This window comes from Pseudorca crassidens, chromosome Y (assembly GCF_039906515.1).
Source record: "Pseudorca crassidens isolate mPseCra1 chromosome Y, mPseCra1.hap1, whole genome shotgun sequence".
NCBI lineage: Eukaryota > Metazoa > Chordata > Mammalia > Artiodactyla > Delphinidae > Pseudorca > Pseudorca crassidens.
In genome coordinates, this window is record NC_090318.1 from 5,793,870 (window position 1) to 5,819,471 (window position 25,602).

The 25,602-nt window shown below is 45.3% G+C and overlaps 1 protein-coding gene across 7 annotated transcripts in view; it reads right to left on the reverse strand.

The window, feature by feature from the left end:
• Positions 1–25,087, reverse strand: part of PNPLA4 (patatin like phospholipase domain containing 4) — a 109,367-nt gene extending 84,280 nt beyond the window's left edge. For 2 of the 7 annotated variants that reach the window (XM_067724796.1, XM_067724798.1), the window contains exons 1-5: positions 24,604–24,754; positions 23,246–23,430; positions 18,020–18,114; positions 17,229–17,364; positions 7,678–7,743 (exon numbers count right to left, since the gene is read on the reverse strand). In XM_067724796.1, the coding sequence (XP_067580897.1) occupies positions 7,678–7,743; positions 17,229–17,364; positions 18,020–18,114; positions 23,246–23,430; positions 24,604–24,664 (543 nt within the window). In that variant the 5' untranslated portion in view covers positions 24,665–24,754. Of the gene's footprint in view, positions 1–7,677; positions 7,744–17,228; positions 17,365–18,019; positions 18,115–23,245; positions 23,431–24,603; positions 24,758–24,997 lie in introns of those variants that run through there. The other 5 variants (XM_067724792.1, XM_067724793.1, XM_067724791.1 and 2 more) reach the window with 5 other exon arrangements.
• Positions 25,088–25,602: the final 515 nt, after the last annotated feature.

The following is a 25,602-nucleotide window of genomic DNA, read 5'->3' on the forward strand; positions in this document are numbered from 1 at the left end:
TAAATAAATAAATAAATAAATAAATAAATAAATCAAACTTGCTTCTGTCCCCGCAGTTGTTGTCACTTGTCCTAATACCCTTGATTCCCATATTGTAAACGTGCTCCATGGTAAGGTCCACTGCCTAAGCCCAGAGACTTGTGAAGACACAACTGCTCAGTAGAGAAGAAAATCTCGTGCCCCATGGTGGGGTAGGAGGTCTAGTGTGACTGTCCTCTGAGGGTGACAGCACTGGAAACCAGAGCTAATGCAGTTATTCTAAAGGGTAATGGCACCTGTCACACCCAAGCCCGGCAGGGTATTCATCTGTCAGTACGTGTCAACCTCTGCCTTACACATGACATGTTATGGGTACATGCGAGGCTCACGAATTCCAGCAACTCTTGTTACATAATTAAAGAGGAAACTTTAAAACCTGAGGTGGGCACTTGAGCTGAAAGGGCTTATTTGTTCATCTAGCAAGTCTTTCCACAGCACCCAGTGTGTGCCTGGGTGTGCACTCCACACTGCGACATGCTCACGATAGAACCGCGATGCAGGGCTGAATTTGCTTCAAGTGTATTTTGCTCAAAAAGCAAGTAAAAAAAATACTTTTGTCAGAAAGACAAATACCATATGATATCACTTACATGTGGAACCTAAAATGTGACACAAATGAACTTACCTACAAAACAGAAACAGACTCACAGACCTAGAGAACAGACTTGTGGTTGCCAGGGGGAAGGGGGGTAGGGGAGGGAAGAACTGGGAGTTTGGGGTTAGCAGATGCAAACTAGTATATATAGAATGGATAAACAACAAGGTCCTACTGCAGAGCACAGGGAATTATATTCAATATCCTCTGATAAAGAGTAATGGAAAACAATATGAAAAAGAATGTATAGATGTGTATAACTGAGTCACTGTGCTGTGCAGCAGAAATTAAAGACAACATTGTACATCAACTATACTTCAATAAAATAAATTTTTAAAGTACTTTTTTTGGAAGACTGAATGAGACATTTATATCTATAATTATTATAAATACCATGGCACAGGGCCTAATGGTTTATTAAACAGCCTCTCATGTATCATTTAATTTGACCTTTACTATGACCCTGTTGGGTAGGAGGGTCATCCTAGTAGTATGTTCAGTTTCCTCATTTTACAGAAAAGGAAATTGATGCTGGCAGGGTTACTTGTTCTAGGTCAGGGGTTGGGCAACCACCTGCTTCGGGAAATGAAGTTTTATTGGCACCCAGCCATGACATTTCCCACTTCACAGAGCTTTCCCACAAAACAGCAAAGTTGAGGAGTTGTGCTGGTCCAGACAGTATGTTCCACAATGCAGAGAGTAGTTAGTATCTGATACTTTCAGAAAATATTTGCATGAAGTAAGTCAGAAAAAGAAAGATAATATGATACCGTTATGATCATATGATCATACCATATGATACCGTTCATATGTGGAATCTAAAATCTGACACAAATGAACTTATCTATGAAACAGAAACAGACACCCAGACACAGAGAAGAGACTTGTGATTGTCAAGGGGGAGCGCGGGAGGGAGGGGGTTGGGCTGGGAGTTCGGGGTTAGCAGATGCAAACTATTATGTATAGGATGGATGAACAACAAGGTCCTACTGTACAGCACAGGGAACTATATCCAACCTCCTGGGATAAAACAGAATGGAAAAGAATATGAAAAAAGAATGTCTCTGTGTATAACTGAGTCACTTTGCTGTACAGAAGAGATTGGCACAAGACTGTAAATCAACTTTACTTCAATTAAAAAAAAAAAAAGAAAATATTTGCCAGCCCTGCTGGAAAGCACGCTGGCAAAAGGGGTGGAGCTGGTCCATTCACTCCACACTCACTGTTCTTCCTCACACACTGTAAGACACAGTGGAGGCGGGGAAGACCAGAGCTGCTTCTGCAGGGCTGAGGGGAAGCGGACCAGGGGAAGCAGACCAGGGGAAGTGAAGGAGGTTTGAAAAAAAAAATTTTAGTTACAAACATACCTTGTTTGCTGTCATGATATAGAGAACAAACAGTCACGCCTACAGAAGGTTTTTGGGCATGACTCAAAACAGAGTGGGGAGAGGAGGGAGAGGGAGGAGGGGGAGAGGGGAGAGGGAGGAAGGGGGAGGGGGAGAGGGAGGAAGGGGGAGGGGGAGAGGGAGGAAGGGGGAGGGGGAGAGGGAGGAAGGGGGAGGGGGAGAGGGAGGAAGGGGGAGGGGGAGAGGGAGGAAGGAGGGAGGGGAGAGGGAGGGGTGGGAGGAGAGGAGGAAGGGGAGAGGTAGGAAGGGGGGGTAGAAAGGAAGGGGAGGGGGAAGAGGGAGGAAGGGGGAGGGGTGAGAGGGAGGAAGGGGGAGAGAGGAAGGGTGAAGGGGGAGGGGGAGAAAGGGGAGAGGGAGGAAGGGAGAGGGGTGAGAGGGTGGAAGGGGGAGGGGAGAGGGCCAAAGGGGGAGGGGAAGAGGAAGGAAGAGGGGGAGGGGAGAGGGAGGAAGGGGAGGGGTGAGAGGGTGGAAGGGGGAGGGGGGAGAGGGCCAAAGGGGGAGTGGGGAGAGGGAGGAAGGGGGAGGGACAAAGGGGGAGGGGGGATAGGGAAGAAGAGGGGAGGAGGAGAAGGGAGAGGGAGTGTGTTTATGTCAAATAGATACCCACCCCCCAGGACACAGGTCAGAATCTACCATTTGGGATGAAGAAACACAGGAGGGGACAAGAGACATAGGAGATTTTTTAATGAAAGGGTGACAGGTGAAAATAAATAAAATTTAAAAAATTAAAAACTGGTTGAGAAAACCTGCAGCACTGACTTGTACTAAATAATGATTGTTGGTAAATTGCCGACTTAAGTTTTGGATTTCTGAAGGTTGCTCAAAAATGGTGATTCTATATACCCAACTTTCAGAAAACTCTAGCAGTTGAAATTCTACAAGTGCTATTTATTAATAGAAGACGTTCCCTGGAAAACTAACCTATTTTTTCAAAAATCAAATAGACATGCAGAATTTAAAAAGCCGATGAAAAATAAGAGCTTCTATTTCAGCATAGCTGTAAATTGATAACCAGAGTTCCATGAAGCCAAATCTAGCTGGTCGCCCAGCCAGCCACCGCCGTGCGCTGTGACAGTGACTGAGATCGGTATCCTCGTGACATGTCTAAATCATGAAGAAACAGAAGCCAAAGGACTGTAATAATAATTGTATATAAACACACAGTAACAGAGCATTCTACAATTCTCTCCCACAGATATGCCAATAACGAAAAGATTAATAATTCATAACCCATGCAAAAGGCTCAATGACTAGAATACCATGATAAATACTCTCTATACAATACACTGTTAAAATAGTGCTTGAAATCTAACTCAGAGCAAAAAACTAACCTATAGCTCTTCTTGTGATCTGCATCACAGTTCCAGAGATTAAAATATCAAAACAACAATAAAATAGTCACTTGCCAACACTAATGCTATGTCTTAAAATGAAACAAAAAAAACAAACAAAAAAACACGGATCAGGGATCTCCCTGGTGGTCCAGTGGGTAAGACTCCGATCTCCCAATGCAGGGTGCCCGGATTTGATCCCTGGTCGGGGAACTAGATCCCACATGCCGCAACTAAGAGTTCGCATGCTGCAACTAAAAAGATTCCACGTGCTGCAACTAAGACCCGGCAAAGCCTAAATAAATAAATATTAAAAAGCAAAAACAAAAACTGATCAGTTAAGACCTCCTCTTGAAAATCCTTATTCTTGTTCCACATTGATGACCAGAACCTGTGAAAATGTGCTCTGAAAGTAGGCACATTCCCACAGCTTATTCAATCACTGGAAAGAGGCCATGTACACTGAAGGAAAATCCACTGGTAAAAATGATAAGATTGAAGTTCAATTTATTTCCATTTATTCAATTGTTAATGAATATCCAGTATAAGTACGGTGCTAAAAACAGTCTCCTAAGATAAAGCCAGAGAAAGCTACAAAAACTTTTTTGAAAATTAGGAAAACCAGGAACTTCCCTGGTGGCGCAGTGGTTAAGAATCCGCCTGCCAATGCAGGGGACACAGGTTCGAGCCCTGGTCCAGGAAGATCCCACATGCCGCGGAACAACAAAGCCCGTGCGGCACAACTACTGAGCCAGCCCACCACAACTACTGAAGCCCACGTGCCTAGACCCCGTGCTCCGCAACAAGAAAAGCCACTGCAATGAGAAGCCCGCGCACCGCAACGAAGAGTAGCCCCCGTTCTCGGCAAGTAGAGAAAGCCCACTCGCGGCAACGAAGACCCAACACAGCCAAAAATAAATAAATAAAATTTTAAAATTAATTAATTAATTTTAAAAATTCAAAAAATAAAAAATTAGGAAAACCAAGCCGTTTTCCAAGATGTTGTACCACTTCAAACAACTGGTAGACAGTTTAGGAAGGAATCATGCTGTTATTTGCTGTGGCTTAAGTCAGTCTTAAATCTTATGAAGGTATGAAACTTCTACGTGATTAATAAAAGATTTTTTGCAATAAAAATATCAGGTCCACAAATAAGTATTAGTACAACCCAGTATGTTCCATAGCTAAGTGACACCAGACGTGGAGATGAGTGGTCAGCGGGTTGAACAGGAGCTGCATGCAGAAGCAGCGCAGGACACCTGTGGTTCTGCCTCAAACCCAAGTGATGCTGAGCTCTCTCTGCCCCCCTGCTGCTGCAACCTCCATCGCTTCAGAAAAACCACCAAGGCCAACCAGCAAATCAAAACCTGACCTCCACAAGAGCATCAAGACCCAGAACAGGAGAAAGCGTGACACAAAGTTTTATGGAATTAGGAAAAGCTCACACCCACAGCAAAACACTGCATTTAAAGCAAAGTTCGCATTTCCCTGAAAATGGAGCGATTCTACAGACTAACCTGGTCTAGAAAGCGTATTCAGCTGGGGGAAGGCAGGGGCCTGACAGAGTCCATAGCAAGCACACAAGGGCGCTGGCAAGTCGCCACCGTGTGGCTGTAGACAGGAAGCAAGGTCTCTGAGGAGCACACTGTCAATCATCGTGTGCACGGGGGCCCCTCTTCCTGGACTTCATTAAACACCCAAGGTAAACCGAACGCTTTCTGGAGACATTAGATTCTATTCAACAAGTAATTATGACGTGCCAACTGTGCACAGATGTCAGTCATCAGCAAGGCCGTGTCCCGCCTCCCAAGGTCCCTTTTTTCTCACACCTCTAGGTGCTGCATTCCCTGTTTAATTGAGACTGCCCTTGTTCCATGTTCCCATCTAAGTGTTCAATCACATAGCAGGAAATTCAGCTGAGAACACCTTACCCTTTAACTATTCCTAGGCTTCCGGTCATACACCTGGAGCAGTGGGGATGGGGCGGGACAGAAATAAAATAAGGGGGATGGTTTTTTAAAGGAATGACCAAAGCAAAGTAAAGCAAGAGACACAGCGCAGATGCAAACATTAGAGATCATCCTGGGAAAGTTGCCCCCTTACTAAGCTTGGTGACCTCAGTGAAGTGAATGAATGTTTCTACAACTCAATTTCCTCATCTGTAAAATATGGGGGTAATAATCCCTACAGCACATGGGAGTGGACTCTAATGCATCCAATAGAAAGCAATAAAAACAGGAAGTTTTACTTTTCCGGGTAAAAGAAATACAGAAGGTGGCCTGGTAAGGTCCCCCTCCTCAAGTCACTCAGGGCCCAGGTCTTTCCATCTCATTATTTGACTCTATCTAGGGTGCGATCTGTGACCTCATGATTCATAACAGCTGCCAGAGCTCTGGTCATCACATCTAAGCTCCAGGCAGCAGGAAGGAAAAAAAGGTACACAACCTCCCTTCCTGTAAGTCCCACAGTAATTCGGCCTACCTCTCACTGCCAGCACGTAAGGGGATGGCCACACCTAGCTGCAAGGGAAGGTGGAGAATGTGGCCTTTTAGCTACACGGTAACAGGCCCAGAAAAAAACTGGGTTTCTGTTACTAAGGAAGAAGAGGACAGTGTATGTTGGAAGAAACTAGGAGCCATTACCACCCATACCTCCTTCATAATACAGTGATTACTATTTAAACACAGGAAATGTTCAGCATCGTCTTAGAATATACTAGGCTTCTGGGACTCAGCTCTGTTCTAGCCTTGATTCCATCCCTCCTTTCCCCCCCATCTCCTTTCCATCACTTCCTTACTATACCTACATCCCACGTTCTCAGTCACCACCTCTTAATTTATCTATCACAACAGAAATTCTGTTGATTCTTGGATTCTGAATCCCCTTTTCATGATCATATACAATCTCATGAAACACCTGAGCATTCTGCATATTTTTTTCTACCATTTAGCCATTTCTGTCATGATTATATATTATCTACCATTTAGGCATTTCTGTCATGATTATATATTATCAAGCAATAGCATGAAGTAAAATCATTACATTTCAGATCATAAAATTAAAGTTCATAATCATAATGTAAAGTTGATTTTGATAGCATCTGTATTCGAAATTTATACGTAAAAACAAATGTTGATTTTTTTACAGCTCTAAGAGAAAATGCTACTTAACTTACTTTAGAATCATTATGTAAAGGGGAAACCTCTCCAATTTTCAAATGACAGCAAAGATCATACTCCTTGGTAACTGAGTATCTGCTAGCTCTGAGAGGCAGTATCCAAAATGGAAACAAAACAAAACAAAACAAAACAACAACAGCAAAAAAACACCTGGGTTTCCATGACCTTATGTTTATTTTATGCTGCTTTAAAAAATTCAATGTATATTATGTTTCTACTTGGTCACAAAGAGGGTTTTAGCCTACAACATGTAAGCCCATCACTGCAAATAACATACTGTATGCATACAGGCAATAAAGAGAGTCCAAGTTGGACCTGATGGTCCACTCTTAGGCTGTCCATCTACATGGCCTCATCCAGTTACTCAACCTCATCCTCATCTGCCCGTTTGAGACAACCGTCCCAGGGCAGACTGCTTTGGGCCAAGGATCCTATGACAAGCACAGAAAAGGGCGGGAATGACCAGGAAAACTCAGAGAAAGAAAATCACAAGGCCTGACAAGGTCAGAACACAGACAGACCCCCAATCACATTAGCTAAGAGATTTGCAAAAGTCAGTTCCTTGGTTGTAAGATCATGCATTCACTGAGCACAGGCCCTTCGCTGGGCCTTCAAAGTGAAAGAATGAATGACAGCTATTAAACACTTTTCCTGTACACATTTATGAATGAATACGTACATATCATGTATATATAACACAAATGGCATTAATCATCCATGAATATGTGCCTGAGCTTGAGTAGGTGTTAAGAGACAGTGTATTTGATGACAAAAAGTACGTATCTCTGGTGTGGGTTAAATAGATACTGCATTTGGTTCTGAGATGCGTATCTCCGGTTTATGTATTAAATAGCTACTGTGTTTGATCACACAACTTTTAACTCTGGTGTGTGTTGAATAGATACTGTGTCTGGTTATCAGTGTGTGTGTAAGTGTGCAGGCGATAGGGCACCACAGCACCTGCACTTGATTTTTTTTGTTTTTTCTGCTAAACAGAAACGAAACTATGGGGAAACAAGTCATACAAACGCAGTTGGAGCCACCAGAATAAGAGTACAATTGGATCTTTCGAAGGAAACATATGAACACGGGATTTACTGATCATCCGTCAGTTGTAAGCATCTTACCTGCCCTTTGTATTCCACTGGTTTTAGTCCTGCGTAAATGGGCACAAAGCTGCTGGCTAACAGGACCTAGACGGACAAAGAAACAGCTTGTGAAAGGAGGCAGTAACACTCCTACGATATATGTCATGTCCCCTACTATGAAATTAAAATCCCTTAAATGTACAAAAATTTACTATAACAATAAGTTCCATGTATTTCAAGGGCACAGTGGGACACACTTAAATAGAAGATAACATTTATTGATATCAGAAAAGACCTTAAAGAGATATGCACAAATCATTGTTCTCCAACTCCATCCACTTCACCCGAGTAATACTGGCACTTAAATTGTAGACAGCCAAGTCATTACACAATTAAAGTCCAGGTAAGTCTAACTTCCTGAGTGTGTACAGGTTGCAAGTAAGTTATTTACGATGTTCTATCCTACACTGTAAGAATTATTTGAAAGTTTCACTCTATCTTCCAGAGAAACAAACCCCTCTGGTTATTACGGCTCAGGGGATGTTTTCATTTATGTCACCAGGATGTAGCACATTTCATGGGCTAGTTACATGGCCTGGATATGTAATGAGACACTGGCAGGGAGGGGCACCAATTATACTTTATCTTCCATTTAAAAAGTCGAAAAAGATTGCCATTTAAAATATTACCATTTCTTCTCACAGAAGAAGCTGAGCTCTGGGAGCTCTTCTGACATGTGCAAGTTTTATTCTGCAATGCAGTTTTCAAATCGCTAGTGTTCTATTTGGAAAGATACAGTATTAGATATGGAATACTTAAGCTCCAATCCTTCAATTGATAACTGAAGACTCCATGGCTGTTTGTTGTCAAAGAGTTCACGAGATTTTTTTTCCAAGTAGATATTATTCAGAACTGGATTATGGTCCCCAAAATGATTTGTACATCATCCACTTAGAATTCTTTAGAGATAAGAGAGCATTTCCCCCAAAGGAAGAATGGTATAAGTATGATTTGTGAGGTCTGCTCTCAAAACCCAGCAATCCCACTACTGGGCATATACGCAGAGAAAACCAGAATTCAAAAAGACACATGCACCCCAGTGTTCATTGCAGCACTATTTATAAGAGCTAGAACATGGAAGCAACCTAAATGTCCATCAACGGAGGAATGAATAAAGAAGATGTGGTACATATATACAACGGAATATTACTCAGCCATAAAAAGGAACGAAACTGGGTCATTTGTAGAGATGTGGATGGACCTAGACACTGTCATACCGAGTGAAGTAAGTCAGAAAGAAAAAGACAAATACTGTATATTAACGCATCTATGTGGAATCTAGAAAAATGGTATAGGTGATCTTATCTGCAAAACAGAATCAGAGACACAGATGTAGAGAACAAACCTATGGATACCAAGGGGGGAAAAGGGGGGATGGGATGAACTGGGAGATTGGGATTGACATATATACACTATTGATACTATGTATAAAATAGATAACTAATGAGAACCTACTGTATAGCTCAGGGAACTCTACTCAATGTTCTGTGGTGACCTAAATGCGAAGGAAATCCAAAAAAGAGGGGATACACGTATACGTATAGCTGACTTACTTTGCTGTACACCTGAAACTATCACAACATTGTAAAGCAACGATACGCCAATAAAAGTTTTTAAAGATAGCTGATTTATTCTGAAGTGCAAGTCAATGAGAGACCCAGTCACCAGCATAACGTGATTTCTATAGGACACTCCTCTGTGGGCGGCGACCTGACACAACTGTATTGCGACACTGCTGGGACTTGGCACAGACTTTCTTATGCGGTGGCTCCTTGTGACCAAAGATCCCACAGACGGGAAAGGGTCTGCATCTCCTTCACAGCCAGATGCTACTGATACCTGCAGGTACCGCCCCCCTTCTCCATAGTAGGAATGAAGACCCTCCGTAGTGGGGAAACAGCATCCTCCCATGCTGCCGGTGTACGTGAGCGCCAGGGCATCGGTCCTGGGTGCCAGCGCGGCCTCAGCCACGGGCCCCTGACAGCTGGTCCGAGAAGCATGGCGGGGCTTCAGATTGGAGTAGGAGCAAACTCAATGGTGTCAAAGCACAACAGAGGGACTCTGGCAGGAGACAGGAAGGGATCGTGCCAGGTGCTACTGCACGTCTCTGCTGTGCCAGGCTGATGCTGGGTGCCAGAATCAGCTACACAACATCTGGGCCCCGTGTGGAGTGAAAATGCAGGTATTCAGAACTAAGGTGTCGGGAGCAAAGCATGAAGCCATGGTATGAAGACACCCTTGCACAAGATTTCTCAGCCTTCTAAGAAGGGTCAATGCAAACGAGCCCCCCACTTAGGCATTCATTTCAAAATCTCAGCTTTCCGTGTGGGACCCCCATGACGTTACCCACACCCTCTCCACAAAGACGCCAAGCAGGAGTGAGCATCCCCTCCGGTGATTTGCGGAAGATCACGTCCATCCGCGGGGCCGACAGGATAGAAACCAAACCTCTTCAGGCCCAACCTCGTCAGCCCCCTGGTAGCCCCGACCTGAGCAGCTGAGCATTTTTCAGAGCAAGGCTGTTCACAGTTACGGTCACTGCCTTCACCCTAACGAATCTGGCCCTATCATCAGTTGGCTACTCCTTTAAAAAAATAATTACAGACCCTAGGTACGTTCTGCAAGCACAATGCAGCTATTTAATGAAGTTATTCGGCAAAAATGCAACACTGCACCATAGCGATAACAATTTGTGCATAGCACACATATTGCGAAATTACAGTACTTAGATGCCTTTAAACAGCCAAACACACTCTATAACTGTAAGGACTTACTTCACTATAACAGACATGCGGCCTGCAAAAAAAAAAAAAGAAAAAAGAAAAAAAATCACTACCCTTAGAAACAGAATTATGTGGGTTTTCTACCTCCCGTGTGTCAAGTTATAATGTGAAGTTCACAAGTTAATGCTTAGAACTCTTTTTGAGCTGTTTAGATGAAAAATGCTACCCAATTACTTTGATACAGATAGTAACAGTAAGAATCCTCTGAACTGACATGAAAAGTGCGGTGAACTGGAAAATACCCGTCATCCCCCCCAGAATCAGTGTATTTGTTCTGTCATAGTTTATACGGGCTAGTGATTTGTATATCAAACTGTGGTTAGTGGGAAAATTAGCTTTTGATAGTTAGGAACTAAGCGGCTTGTCTTATTCGATGTCAACTTACTGCCATTTTATTGCAAGCAAACAGGATTTTCTAAGGCGGGAGACAGTTCATGAAATATGTACTATTATGCCTCAACATGCTTCTACTGTCTTACCTCACTGGTGTTCCAGTGAAATTTTTCTCACCAACAAATATCGATACATCTAGGGCAGTGGTTCTCAAGTTGGGGGGGCGGGGGGTCTGAGCCCCCTGGGGACATGTACCCATGTCTGCAGACTGTTTTTGTTGAGGACACCAATACAGAGGGCAGGGACCTAGTTAGTGTTCCTGCCCTGTCACTTAGCCCAGCACTTTAAGAATTACATGTACGTGAAACCATTGATTTTTTGTGTTTCCTTCTCACCAAATACACAAGGATAAAAATAAACGTCAGCGACTTACTGTAGCAACTGTATAAAGCATTGCCAAGTGTGGGTTCAACACACGTTCAGATTAGCTTTTTTCATTTTACATTTTATAGAAAAGGGGTGTTTAGAAAATTATGTGGCCTGGCTTCCTTAGAGAATAAATTGTCAACCAGTTTCATTTATGCCTAAAGTTGACTGTGGAGTTTAATGAGAATCTGGCTGTGTATTCAGAACCTGCTGGTGCAGTTGAAATTCAAAGACAGATTCAAATTTGTCTTACCCAGTCTTCAAGATAATGACCAATCTTAAATTCAGTCCTTATTTCACCTTCACAGGGCTAAACGTGAGAAGGTCTTGCTGTAAGAGCATGCTCACCGTGTGCAAGGCAATTCAGGACATCCTGGCAATGGAGACGGGTGGTGGGGGGGGACACCATTCTGCAGGAACGCCTTCCTGGGCGTATGTGTGTCAGAGAGCATTCACGGATGTCAAAAGACCATCTCAGAGCACATACACGGGGCGTCAGTTTTAAACACAAATTTGATGATTTGTACCAGTTCAGACAAGGGCCAGAACACTATCCCTCCCGCTCCGTGGCACGGTTAATTTCAAAGCCATTCCTGCTGAGCTGTGGAGGTGGTGTACGACTTTCTTGTAAATAAAGGGTTTACTTCCCTAAGTATGCGTTGCAGGAGGCTAATATTGAAATATGTTTGGATTTCCTGATTTCATGTTTCCTTCTGAAGAAGGATAGCCCAGTATAAAATCTGGAGCTTAAAATGGGTGAGTTGAGGTGCAAGATGTATACATTGGGACATTCGGGGCACAATATGTAAACGGGCCCACAAATCAAGGAGTTGCTAAGGACCCATGACAAGTATTTGCCTCTGTGCCTGGGCCTCCTGGCCGATGCTCCCCAGGGCTGGAATCAGTGTCTATAGTATGGGGTTACGGGGCAATGTGGGGCTTAGCCCCGCCCCCATGGCTCTGCAGGGCACTGCCCTCGTGGGACGTCTCTGCAGTGCCCTGTGCTGGCGGGGGTCCTGGCACTCGGGGGCCTCTGGTGGAAGGGAGCTGCCCTGATGACCTCTGAATGGCCTTTGTCCATGGTCTTGGACTACATATAGGTCCTGGCTTCTGTCTAGACGGCCAACTCGTGGAACCTCCTTATCACAGGGTTATCTGGCCAGATGGCCACACCCTTCCTGTTGTGTCCCAAACAGGCTCTCTTATTCTCTTCAGTATGCATAGGGTGAGAACGTTCCAAATCTTTAAGTTCTGCTTTGCTTCTGAGGAACAATTCCATCTATAAGTATTTCTCTCTTCTTGTGTTTTACTCTAAGTAGCCAAGAGAAACCAGGCTGCTCCTTCAAAACTGTGCTTAGAAATCACCTCATCAAATATCCAGTGTTATCACTTGCAAGTTCTACCATCCCCAGAACACGAAGACATGAACATAATCCTGCTATTCCTGGTCAATGTGTAACACGGGTGACCTTTCCTCCATTGTCTGATAACATTTCCTCGCTTCCGTCTGAGACCTCATCACTATGGCCTTTACTATCCAGGTCTCTCTAAGAATATGGAGGCTCTCTCTACGGCTTGATTTTTTTCTTTCCGAGTTGTCACCAGAATCACCGACGGCAACGCAGGCTTTTTCTAACATGCACCTCTCAACTCATTGAGCCCCTGCCCTACTCAGCTCCAAAGCTGCTTCCACACTTTTAGGTATTTGTTGCAGCAGCATCCTCACCTGTCAGTGCCAAGTTCCTGTCTCAGTCTGCTCAGGCTGCTACAACAAAATACCACAGACTGGGTGGCTAAGAAAGGACACAAGTTTATTTTCTCACAGTTCTGGAATCTCAGAAGTCCAAGATCAAGAGGCTGGCAGATTCAGTGTCTACTGAGAACCCACTTCTATGTCCTCACATGGTGGAAGAGGTGAGGGAGCTCTCCAGGATCTCTTTTACAAGGGCACTAATCCCATTCATGAGGGCTCCACCCTCATGACCTAATCACTTCCAACAGACCCCTGACTCCAAATACCATCATATTGGGGGTTAGGATTTCAACACAGGAATTTGGGGGGGGGGACACAAACATTCAGACCATAGCACTGAATTAAATCACCATGGACATAAGATCCCAAATACTATGGAAATCCAATCCCAAATAAAATGAGTCTTTGGACCACATAATTGGTCCAAAGAGGTTCTCAGAAAATAATCAACTATCATTGCAGCTATCAGATGAACGAATAATTTTTTCATGCCACCAAAAGTGAAGTTAATATAATTTAAGTATGAATCATCACACAAGCACATTGGTGAATGTACACCAGGTCAATGGTTGAAGAGGTATAAAAATCAGACGCCTAAAGGCAGCAGAACTTGGTCATAATCCATTTCCCGAGATTTTATAGATGGAGGTGAGCACGTTGCTCATGAACAAAGATAAGGGGTAAAAGAAGAAAATGTTTAAGAAAGGGTGAAGCCTACCCAGTCTGCAAAAAGAAAGCTGGGACCTTAAAATTTCATGACAGACTCACACAGGGATGCTGACCAGTGATGTGTGTGGCTTATTATCGTATTTGTTCATTATTTACTAAATATGGACTGTAATTAACAAGCTTATAGGACTTGACTATTTCAAGCACACTTTTACATGATTTTTTCAATTTACTCGCCATGGTAACACCGATTAGCTTTCATCTCCATTTCACAGTTGAGAACACTGAGGCTCAAACGTAATTAGCCTCAGAGGACACCATCAGGGAATGACAGACCTAAATAGGAACACTGGGAGATGCACAAAAAACAAGTGATAATCCAAGACAGTGTAACAAGACACAGACACACGGACACCCATGCACACTGTGAGATACAGGTTTCTAGTTGGATTTTCAGGTACACAGAGAACCTATCTATAATAAAAGGCAGCAGTCGGCTGGTGGATAATGAAGAGCTTGGCATTAAAAAGAAAAAAAAAATCTAGTAATTAAGAGCATAAACGAGGCATTGATTAAAAATCACCAATATTTAGTACTCTCCCATATTCCTGCCCTGGCTAGCAATTGATCCTTGACATGCTCTACCTCTGGTTTCAATCTTAATCTCCGTCTGTCACCTACAGACTTCCAAGATCATAGACATTAAACCCAAGGCTGAGGGATCAGAGCCAGGCAGGCAAAGCTCCCAGGAGATGCCAGTTACAAACTGTGGGCTGCTTCTCCTCTTGGCTTCTGGAACTCAGCGCCCTCCGGTCTCTAGCTAAGGAAGTGGGGGAGTGGCCGGCGCCTTTCTTCTCTCCCCTGACACTGAATGAGGTGGTCAGAATTACCACCCCAGACGGCGGTCTCCCACTGGCCTCTTTGATCAGAACACAGCATGTCACTGCCCAGTGTGTGTGTGTGTTGGGGGGAGGGGGAGATATTTTCCCTTCATATTCTTCTCCCTCCGTCCTGCAGTCTTCACCAGTCTTACTTTTTGAACTACATGCTCATGAGTATTCCAGGCATACATTTCATACATTTTTATAGCCACCATCTGCTGTCAAGGAACCATCTATCCTTCCTTTCTTTGAGTTTCTGCAAAAGGTTAGAGCATTCTACTAAACATTTAAAATGCTTCACGTATAACCTAGGATACATATTAATTATTCAATTATTCTCCTTACAAGGTATTATACATTTGTGCCAACTAGTTCTCTTCTGTTCAATGAACTCAAGTAATTTCACCAGTTCTCTGAGTAGTTATTATCCAAAACAAAGCAAATCAAAAAAGTCCTGTTTGCTTACTGCAGTAGTTTGCTATGGCTGCTATAACAAGTTACCACAAATCGAAAGGCTAAAACAACCCAAATAAATGTATGATCCCAGGGTCTGGAGGTCGGGATCCAGCACGGGCCAGATCCACCCGGGGAAAAAAGATTCAGGTGCTGGCAGGGCTGCATTCCTTCCTGCGGGCTTGAGGGGAGACTTGGTTTCCTGCTCATTCAGATACTGGTAGCATTCAGCTCCACTGGCTGCAGGACTGAGGTCCCTCTGCCTTGCTGGCTGTCAAGGGGAGGACCCGTAGTGCCCTCCTCATACAAAGGCTCCTGCGTCTCAGAAGGAGCAAACATCTCCATTTTTAAGGACACACGAGACTAAATTAGTTTGGGTCGGCCCAGCTAACCCAGGATCACCTCCCCACCAAGACCCTCACCTTCACCCCATCTATACAATCCCTTTTGCCATGTGAGACGCCGTATTCACAGGTCCTGGGGATTACAGCATGGACATCTTTGGGGGACGTTATTCAGCTCACGACACTCCCACATGAAAGGAATTAAGAGGGTGATTTTATCTCGCGTTGGGAGAGGGGGCCATGGCTACCAAGCAGAATGTTTGAGGCCTGGACTGTGGTCCCAGCTGGGCCACTAACGAGCTGAATTACGTTTTGTCCAGATCATTGAACATGAAGGATCCAGCTTCTTCATTCCTTTAATAGATGCCATCTTAGTTCATTGACTTATTCATTCCCATTCACTCATGGAGCACAGGTTGAGGGAGCTGATACTGTGCCAGGCGCTGGGAATACAGCAGTGGACAGAACACAGCAGTCCCTGGACCCTCCTACCCCCCACCCCCACCCCGAGCTTACACTCTCTTGAAGGAAGATAGACAAAAACTAAGTAAACAGAGCAGTAAAATTCGTATGCGGAACAGTGGTAAGTAAATCAGGGCGGGATGTAGGAAACATCAGGGGCTCGGCCACCGTAGATACAGTAGCCACGGACAGACTCAAGGAGAAGGTAGTAACTGTGGGTAGAATTGCCCTCGTTTCATGATAGGACGATAGTCTTTTGCTCCCAACCTTGTTCTCTTCCCAACAAGAAGAGGTATTCTAACCACTGCAAGCCTGATACATCTGCGTCGGCATTGACGATTGGTGACAATTCAGGCATGGGTTATCAGCTTCTCCCTTTCTATTTTTTAAGTCTACACAAGAGTATAATAATATTATAGAAAAATATTTTTCTAAGATGGAATGACTATGAATGTATAAGTGAGAGACGGGAGTGAAAATATTCTAATCTCTTAAGTCACAAAGTAATTTTACTTGTCAGCTCAACATTTCATTAGGTATTTCAAATCATATCATTCAAACATAAAATTCGAACAGTGAGTTTTGATAGTAAAACTCAATGCATGTATCATCTAATTCAGGTGGAACTCGTAGCTCTCTCAATCCATCGCCTGCTACTGTATCCAAACACGCGTCCTCTGTATCACCTGAAGCTCGCTACAATTCCCACAAGAGGAAAAAGAAGAAAATAGCCTGGCTTTTCGAAGAGAAGTGCACCCTTTCAAATGTAAAATAGTTAATGTATTACCTTAGCAATGCACTGTTATTCGCAAATCAGCTGAACTATCCCAGAGACAATGATTTCCCAACCAACTTTCACATGTGTTTGGATAGAAAGGCATCAACGCAAAACGGAAGAAAGGAAAAGGAACATTAGAGTGAAAAGGTAAGAGACCTGGATTCCCACTGGCAGTCAGTACACCCTGGGGTGTGTCACACAAAATCTTTCCACCCATTTCTTCTCTTAAAAAAGCGACAAAAGTACAGTAATCTCACCTGTCCTGCCTGATTTACAGGGCTGTGGAAGGACCGAATACGGTAGTACCGAAACAAAGTCTTACACAAACTGCAGGAGTATTATCTACGTCAATGTAAGGAATGGTTCTTGCTAGTCAAGTTTAATCCCAGGATAAACGTGAGCACACGGAACATCACAAGCAAAAACACTGAGCTACTCGTGAGGTCTCTGGGAGCCGCCTGCCATAAGGCGGCCTCGGAGGGATACTGGCGGCTGCATCCTTCAGACGCATGATTTATGGAGCCTGTACCATCTATCAGGCACGGTATGCAATGCTGGACCTAAAGAACGCGGGCGCGCTCACTGTTTGTGGAAGTATGTATATCAGCACTTGCTCATTCCCTCCAACAAGGAATGCGGCAGTGTTACCTTAACGAGGTCCTCCCGGGAGGGAAAACTGGAGACTAAGCAGTTTTCTCTGGTCTTGGTGTTGGTGATGGAGACGTGCAGGCGGTTGTGAGCCAGCTCGTGCGCGTTGGGAGGGAGAACCGCCTCCACTCCGCTCCTGAAGAAGAAATAAGGGAGCCGCTGCGCCCCACTGGCCTGCAAGCCTTGTAGCTGCCCAGACTGGAGACCCGAGAAAGAGCCCGGAGACAGTGACAGCGACACCTATGGCTTACTGGATGGGGGATCTTACATGTCTAAAGCAAAAGAGTCCTGGAGAGACACCCCATCATGTTCGGGAGGCGGCAGACAGGACAAAGCAGCCATCTTTGCTACCCGGGGGCGGAGGAGGCCACCATTTATATGGGGAATTGATGTCAGGTGGGCTCATCTGTTACCACAGAAACTAGCAGCTCACAGCCCGTCAGGTTAACGCCCATCGTGGAGGGCAGGTATCTCCCTTTAATAAACTATCAGGTGGAGCCGCTCTGGCCCAAGGATTAGGCCAGTCACGAGCTGGGGCAGGAGGCAAGCACGTTTGTGAGTAGGGTGCAGATGAAGCAAGGACTGGTCGAGCAGGGGATGTACAGAGAGCAAGAGAACAGCCATCTTGAGTGGCTTGGCCACGCACTGCATGATTCACCTTTAATTACTGACCGCCCTGTAAATGCTTCAGGAGAGAGAATGCTGACTGGGCTTGCTACAATGTATCCAGAGCATCCTCTGTCTTCACAGGCTTGGGGGAGGGGGCGGGGGAATGTACTCTATATATGCACCTCAATCGGGCCATGAAATCATAGCCGGGTGTCACTGCCCCGAAAGTCTGCCTTCGGGTTTCTTCGGCAAAACTGTAGGTAAACTCGTTACATTCCTGAAAAAGAAAATTAATAGGTGACCCTATGTTTTGTCAAAAACATTACAATTCTGGTTCCAGAACCCTGTGCCTATCACACAAGGCACCTGGACCGTATAAAGCCAACCCCAGATGTCGGATGCTTCACAGGCACGCATCCCCACGAGACCTGTCCCTCACCCACCATTCCTGGGCCCCAGGCAAGCTATATGGTCTGCCAATTGCAATCTTTTTTTTTTTTTTCTTTTTCTTTTTAAACCACCTCACATGGCTTTGCCCACCTGTGGAAAATCCTTGACAGCTGGGTTCTAATTGTAACTGAGCACATTTCTCTACAGGCCTCTCCAACATAATTAAATTCCTCACCCACACCAATCCTGTGGCCTCTGGAACGTTCGGACTGCAGCTCTACAACAGTGCGGACGATTCACACCACCACCAACAACAGAGAAAGGGCTTGTGATGACTCTACCGGGTCAGAGTCCTTGGAGATTAGCCTGGGGCACTGGTCTTTCACAAAAGTGCCCCCAGTCGGGGCTAACAGGCAGCCAGTGCTGGGATCCACTGATGTGGCCTCTGTTGCCTCGTCTTCATATAGCAATGCAAGGTGGGTATGATCACCGCACTAGACGGGTAAGGAAACTGACGTTTGGAGGGTTAAGTATCTTTCCCACTGTGCCATCGAAAATGAGTGTCAGTGCCAGGATTTAAACCCAGGTCTATCTTTCATTTATTAGTTCATCCATTCAGCAACCTACTGGGCACCAGGCGGTGGGCTAGGAACTGGGATTCAATGGCTGAGCGTGAGATACACAGAGCCCCTGCCTTTCTGGGACTGAGGAGTCCCTCGGTGAGGAGATGGCAGGGCGCCAGGACAGCATCCATGTATGGGGCAGATTCACGTCCCCTCCTTCCCCCGAAGGCTAGGGTCGCCCCGGACCCTGAGAATTGGTGCCCTTACACAGCAAAAGCGACTTTCCACATGAGATTAAGTTAAGGGTTGCGAGGTCAGGAGATGCTCCTGGATTATCTCAGTGAACCCAATATAATCACAAGGGTCCTTGTAAGGGGGAGAGGCGGGCAGGAGGGTCAGAGTTGGCGAGATGTCAAGGTGCTATGCTTATGACTTTACAGATCGAGGAAGGAGCCAGAGCCAGGGAAGGCAGGACACCTCTAGCACCTGGAAAAGGCCAGGACACACATTGTCCTCCGGAGCCTCCAGAGGGAGCGTGGCCCTGCTGACACTTTGATTGTAGACAGTGAGACCTTTTCAGACGTCTGACCTCCAGAACTGTTAGAAAATAAACGTGTGTTGTTCAGAGCTGCTATGTTTACTGTCATCTGTTGCAGCAGCAACTGGGAGCTAACACAGTGGGCATCAACCTCCAACCTCACTTTGCTAGGCTGAGACCCAAGATACAAGACAGGAGTTGGACAGGAGATGGAGGTGGCAGACGACAACAGGCAGAGGTAGCGCTGAGAAGAGTGCAAGCAGCTCAGACGGGGCAGAGACCAGAAAGGCAACCTCAGTGAGCCATGAGAGGGCTAAGGTCCACGTGGCCCTGGGAGTCGTACTAAGAAATCTGCACCCCAGGTGAGAAGGGAACCCTCCTACGCTGTTGCTGGGAATGGAAATCTCAGCCACTATGGAGAACAGTATGGAGGCTACTTAAAAAACTAGAAATAGAGCTACCATATGATCCTGCAATCCCACTCCTGGGCATATGTCCAGAGAAAACCATACTTTGAAAAGACACATGCACCCCTATGTTCATAGCAGCACTATTTACAACAGCCAGGACATGGGAACAGCCTAAATGTCCATCAACAGATGAATGAATACAGAAGATGTGGCACATAAATACCATGGAATATTACTCAGCCACTAAAAAGAATGAAACAATGCCATTTGCAGCAACATGGATGGACCTGGAGATTGTCATACTGAGTGAAGTCAGACAGAGAAAGACAAATATCACATAATATCACTTATATGAGGAATCTAAAAAGAAATGATACAAATGAACTTATTTACAAAACAGACTCACAGACTTAGAGAATGAAATTATGGTTACTGGGGGGAAGGAAGGATGGGGGAGCGATAAATTAGGAGTGTGGGATTGACATGTACACACTACTATATTTAAAGTGGACAACCAACAAGGACCTTCTGTAAAGCGCAGGGAGCTCCGTTCAATATTATGTAACAACCTAAATGGGAAAAGCATTTAAAAAAGAATAGATACATGTATATGTATAACTGAATCACTTTGCTGTACACCTGAAACTATCACAACATTGTTAATTAACTATACTCCAGGGCTTCCCTGGTGGCACAGTGGTTGAGAATCTGCCTGCCAACGCAGGGGACACGGGTTCGAGCCCTGGTTCGGGAGGATCCCACATGCCGTGGCGCACGCTAGGCCCGTGCGCCACAGCTGCTGAGCCTGCGCTCTAGGGCCTGCGAGCCACCACTACTGAGCCCACGAGCCACAATTACTGAGCCTGTGCTCTAGAGCCCACGAGCCACGGCTACTGAAGCCCGCGTGCCTAGAGCCTGTGCACTGCAATGAAGAGTAGCCCCCACTCGCCGCAACTAGAGAAAACCCACAGGCAGCGACAAAGACCCAATGTAGCCAAACATAAATAAATAAAAAATAAAATAAAATGTAAAAAAAAAAAAAAAACTATACTCCAATATAAAGTAAAAAAAAAAAAAGAAAGAAATCTGCACCCCATCCTGAGTCAACAGGGATCCCGGGGGTGGGAGAGGGGGAGGTCACAGGATGAGATGTTCAGATTTGTGTTTGGGTGAAATCACTCTGAATGCTTAGGTAGGTGGATTGTAGGCAGCAGGGGCAGACGCAGCCCTGCCTGTTCAAGAAGCCGCTGTAGACTTCCAGCTGAGAAATGGGGGTGCCCCCCCCCAGTGTATGCTCTTTCTACTAAGCCACACTGCACACCCAGCTTATTTTCTTGTATTATTTTTGGTTACACACACACACACACACACACAGACACGGCCCCTGACCAGACTGGAAACCTATTAAGGAATGCACTTATCTTTGAGTTAGCTCCCTGCTGTGTCTAACGCCATGCCTGGCAAATTCTGAGGGCTGAGGAAAGGCCGGCTGCGCTGAGCTTTTTAACATATCAAAGTCTAAATCTGCCTGCCACCTAAAATACACCAGCGTCAGGTGCTGGTCTTAATTATACATGCACTAGCTCGGAGCTGGATTCATTACCCACATCTCTGTCACAACACCACAAAGCTCGAAGAACTTATATACCAACAGGGAGAACTGAGCTAACAGGGACTTGAGTAGGTAGAAAACAGTTTCCTAAGAAAGCTCAAAGCCATCCTTCAAGGGGTAGATTTCAAATGCTCAAGAGAAAAGAAATAAAGTAACCTCAGGGCAAATGGCTGAAAACTGATTTTGAGAAAAGAGAAACGAGGATGCCCTAGGTGAATCCAGAGAATCATTTTCCACTTGCCAACGTGAGCGCCCGATAAAGAGTTACCCCTAAGGCCTGACCAACACAATGAGACAATACGACTGGATCTCCAATTTACCGAAAATGTAAAAAAGAACAGGTAATCGGACTGATATCAAAAGTCTCAAATTCAGGTAAAGGATTCAATGTCTGAACATCGCAGAATTTCAGTGAAGGGGCTATATGATCACAGCATTTCCAAATCAGTCTAATTCTAAATCACACTTAATATATTTCAAACTGCTGAGGATTCAAAACCAAATCTACCCAAATCCAAAGCTGGGGATTTGCTCCCACCTAAAGGAAAGACTGCACTGAACAGGAGTAAACAACCCCTTAGTAGCCCTGTGCTTCAGAAAGGAAATAAAGAGCTGGGAGGGACTAGCCTGCACTTCAAAGCACATGAGTCTGCTACTTTCCCTGACTTCACGTTCTCATCCTGTACAATCTCTAAAATTTTCCATCACTCTTCTAGTATATAAAAAAGAAAAAGAGCAGTGGATTTCTGAATAACTGGTCTAAAGTCCAGTTTCTCTTCCATAAGCAGCTCATCAGAGATTTGAAAACAAGATTTCTGATGTTTAAAATGTTGTGGATTTCAACATTTAAATGTGACAAATGCATCCTTGGGCATGGAAATGTTGTTAATCATTATATGATTACTATTCCAAGCTGCTAGAGAATGTAAGTAATTAACAGATAGAATATTCTCCACCTGCAGAAGCCAGTTCTCACAGTCAGAGAATGCATGATGGCTGTATAGAAGCAGAAAACAGACTTTAAAAACATAGATTACATTAAATGAAATACTTAATGCTCATTTTTATTACTTCTAGATAAACTGCTTGGAATTCAGGGCTTCTTCTTACTGTGGGAATGAAAAACAAATTAAATTCCAATATCATTCCTCTTAAAAGAGATTACAGGGACTTCCCCGGTGGCACAGTGGTTGAGAATCCACCTGCCAATGCAGGGGACACAGGTTCGATCCCTGGTCTGGGAGGATCCCACATGCTGCGGAGCAACTAAGCCCGTGTGCCACAACTATTGAGCCCGCGTGCTGCAACTACTGAAGCCGGCGTGCCTAGAGCCCGTGCTCTGCAACAAGAGAAGCCAGAGCAATGAGGAGCCCTCGCACGGCAACAAAGAGTAGCCCCTGCTCGCCGCAACTAGAGAAAGCCCGCGTGCAGAAACGAAGACCCAACGCAGCCAAAAATAAATAAAAATTAAAAAAAAAAGATATTACAGGCCAACATTTTAGTTTATATGCCTGTCTGTAAATAGGAGCAAGCAAAGACTTATCAGCCACATGTTCAAGGCCTTGAGAACAGGCTCTGTGCTCTTCTCATGATCAGTTAATGGAGAAATATCCTTTGCTTGAAAGAAACAAAGCTGGAATCTTAAGACTAAATAAACACTCAAGAGTAAAAGAAGGGATTTTATTTCCTTGTCTTGTTGTCACCCAAAATAATAATCTTTTCCAAATGGAGAGCAGAGATCCTGAATGATTAAATTTTAAAAGAAGTCAACCTTTTCTGTTTCCCAGGCAAAGGATTATTTCTCTGCAGTTAACTTAGTAGATAGTTAACAATCATCTTCGTTGTTTGGGCGTAATTTCTGGATGAGAAACACAGCCTAGTTACTACTTAATTACCTCTATTTTTTGTGGCGCTGTTAGCAGGACAGAAGCAACCAAGGATCCCGCAGAAGCCCCGGCAAAGGCCTTGACATTCTTCAGGAGCTTTTGGCCGTGTTTGTAAAGTGCGGATGCTGCCCCCAAGTGGTAAATGCCCAGAAACCCACACGCTGCAAACGACAAGTTGATGTGCTTCATTCTAGCTGTGAAATTGGTGACACAAAACCCAAAAATGCCCGTTAAGTTGGTATAGTTTGTTCCACATGCTGTGTACTCTTATGCTAGTCATCATTCCAAGGCTTTCTTTTATATACAGAATTCTCTGTTCTAAGCATAATCTTTTCAATTAAAGTCTAATTAATCACCCAAATCTTTCAAGGAAACTCTTCCTTCTCTCACCTTGACCCACTACAATCATATTAATTAAAAAAAAAAAAAACTACAACAGTCTATATTTGTTCAGTACATAGACTATGCAGCCTACTTTTTAATTACTTGGCAAAAACCAAATGGTTAAATTCCCATTGGCAAGGCATTTGGTCCTTTTTTCTTGACCTTTTGATACTTTTCGGGGTGTGGGCTACTGGTAAAATCATTAGAGAAGGTAGCAAACTTCAAATGAAAGACACATTTGCTCTTTGCGAGTGCATCAGTGAATTTAAAACATATGTCTCGACTCCCCACCGTTTCCATCGTGAGCATCCGTTTTTTGTTGCTGTTGTTTTGTTTTGTTTTGTTTTTTTTAACCTGATGCTCTCAATTATTCAATAATGCAATACTCAATTATTCAACGATGCAGTGTATTTCATAGCCAAGTTTCTCAAGACAAACTGAGGTCATGACTGGCGAGGGCAACTGGAGGCTCAAAGAAATGACATCTGCATCACCTGATACTTGCAACAAATCTAACAATGAAACTGTATTTCACGAAACTTCAGGGGGAACGATTTCACCACGTGTATAAAACAGTGTCCCCCCCCCACATTGCTCCCCCTGGATGCCCTCAGGGGTTTCTCGGGGGTCCCGGGACCGTCAGATTAGGCACTTGGTCCCGGCCTGGAATTTATTTAGGAACCGAAAACACTCGTTCTGATGCGCAGAGCCAGGCCCTGTGCGAAAGGAGGCTCAAGTGCTGCAGCCGAGCCCCGGTTTGGGTTTAATTTCTTCAGACTGGAGAGAGGAGAAGGGGATGGGTCTCCAGGGGGGCCGACCCATCGTACGCAGGCCCAGTGCCCCCACTATCCTGTGGTCGGGGGGTGGCGGGACGAGGGTCGCTGCTGCAACACCCCCAGGGATGCCTACACGTACCCACTCGCCCGGGAGCCACCTCCGGAGGGCCAGAAGCTGCCCCTCGCCCGCCCCCCGCTCCGCCCTACCAATGCAGGTCTGAGGCATTTCCGTGTAGAACTTCGTCCCCCGCCACTCCCAGCCCGTCATCCCTTATCCGGAAGGCGGGGCCGGGCCGTCAGTCAACCGGCCCGTGCCTATCAGGGCCGGACCACGCCCGCCCAAGAAGCTTCCGCAGAAGGGATTGAGGCCGGACTACCCGCGCGGGTCTGTGACGTCATCGCGCCGATGCGTGCGTCCGCTAGGCTCCGCCTGCTCCACTTAAACCGCTGGACTCGGCATGGCGGCGCGCCCTCGGCCGCTTGACCTTGGTGTCCCCTAGGGCGGGTAAGGGATAAGACTTTCTCGTCTCGGGTCATACTGTCTTCGGATACCTCGGGATGCATATTAGTCCCTATGCGCCACGTGCGGGCCGGCCCTCACCTGCAAGTCTGCTGACCCTGAACGACCCTCATTTTCTGTGCACCGGAAGTGCTTGGCCTTCTTGGCGGCTGCTCCCCGGCAGTGGTTTCCCTCCCCCCTCAGCCTCGGGGCGGTCCAGCTGTCCGTGTAAGGGCGGGGTCTAGGGGCTACGTTGGGATTGGATGCCCCGCAGCTTTTGGAAGACTACCTCAGATATTTCCTTAAGCATTGTTGGAAAGGTCGCACTATGGCTTTGGGCAGCGTTCACATCCGTATCCCTCCTTAAGCTGTGTGGCCTTGGGTGGGTTGTATGACCTCTCTGAGCTTCCCAGGTGACTTCTCTGCAAAATGGGATGGTGAAATCCGAGCTGGTGCTAAATCGTAACGTTCATGCTGCATAGCAGGGCTTCAGCAGACCAGCCTGTGTCGTCTGGTAGCACCACTGGCTCTGGGTAGATCTGAGAAGCACCTTTCTAAGGCGGCCCACTTGGCTTGCATTCCCGCCCGGATTCAAAGGACTGACAATTCCTTCTCTCCCTCAACAGTGTCTTCCCTATCTAATCCTAACAAGCAGGCCTTAAGGAATTGCAGAGTTTCTGGTTGAAGGTTCTCCAGGCCCCCTTGTT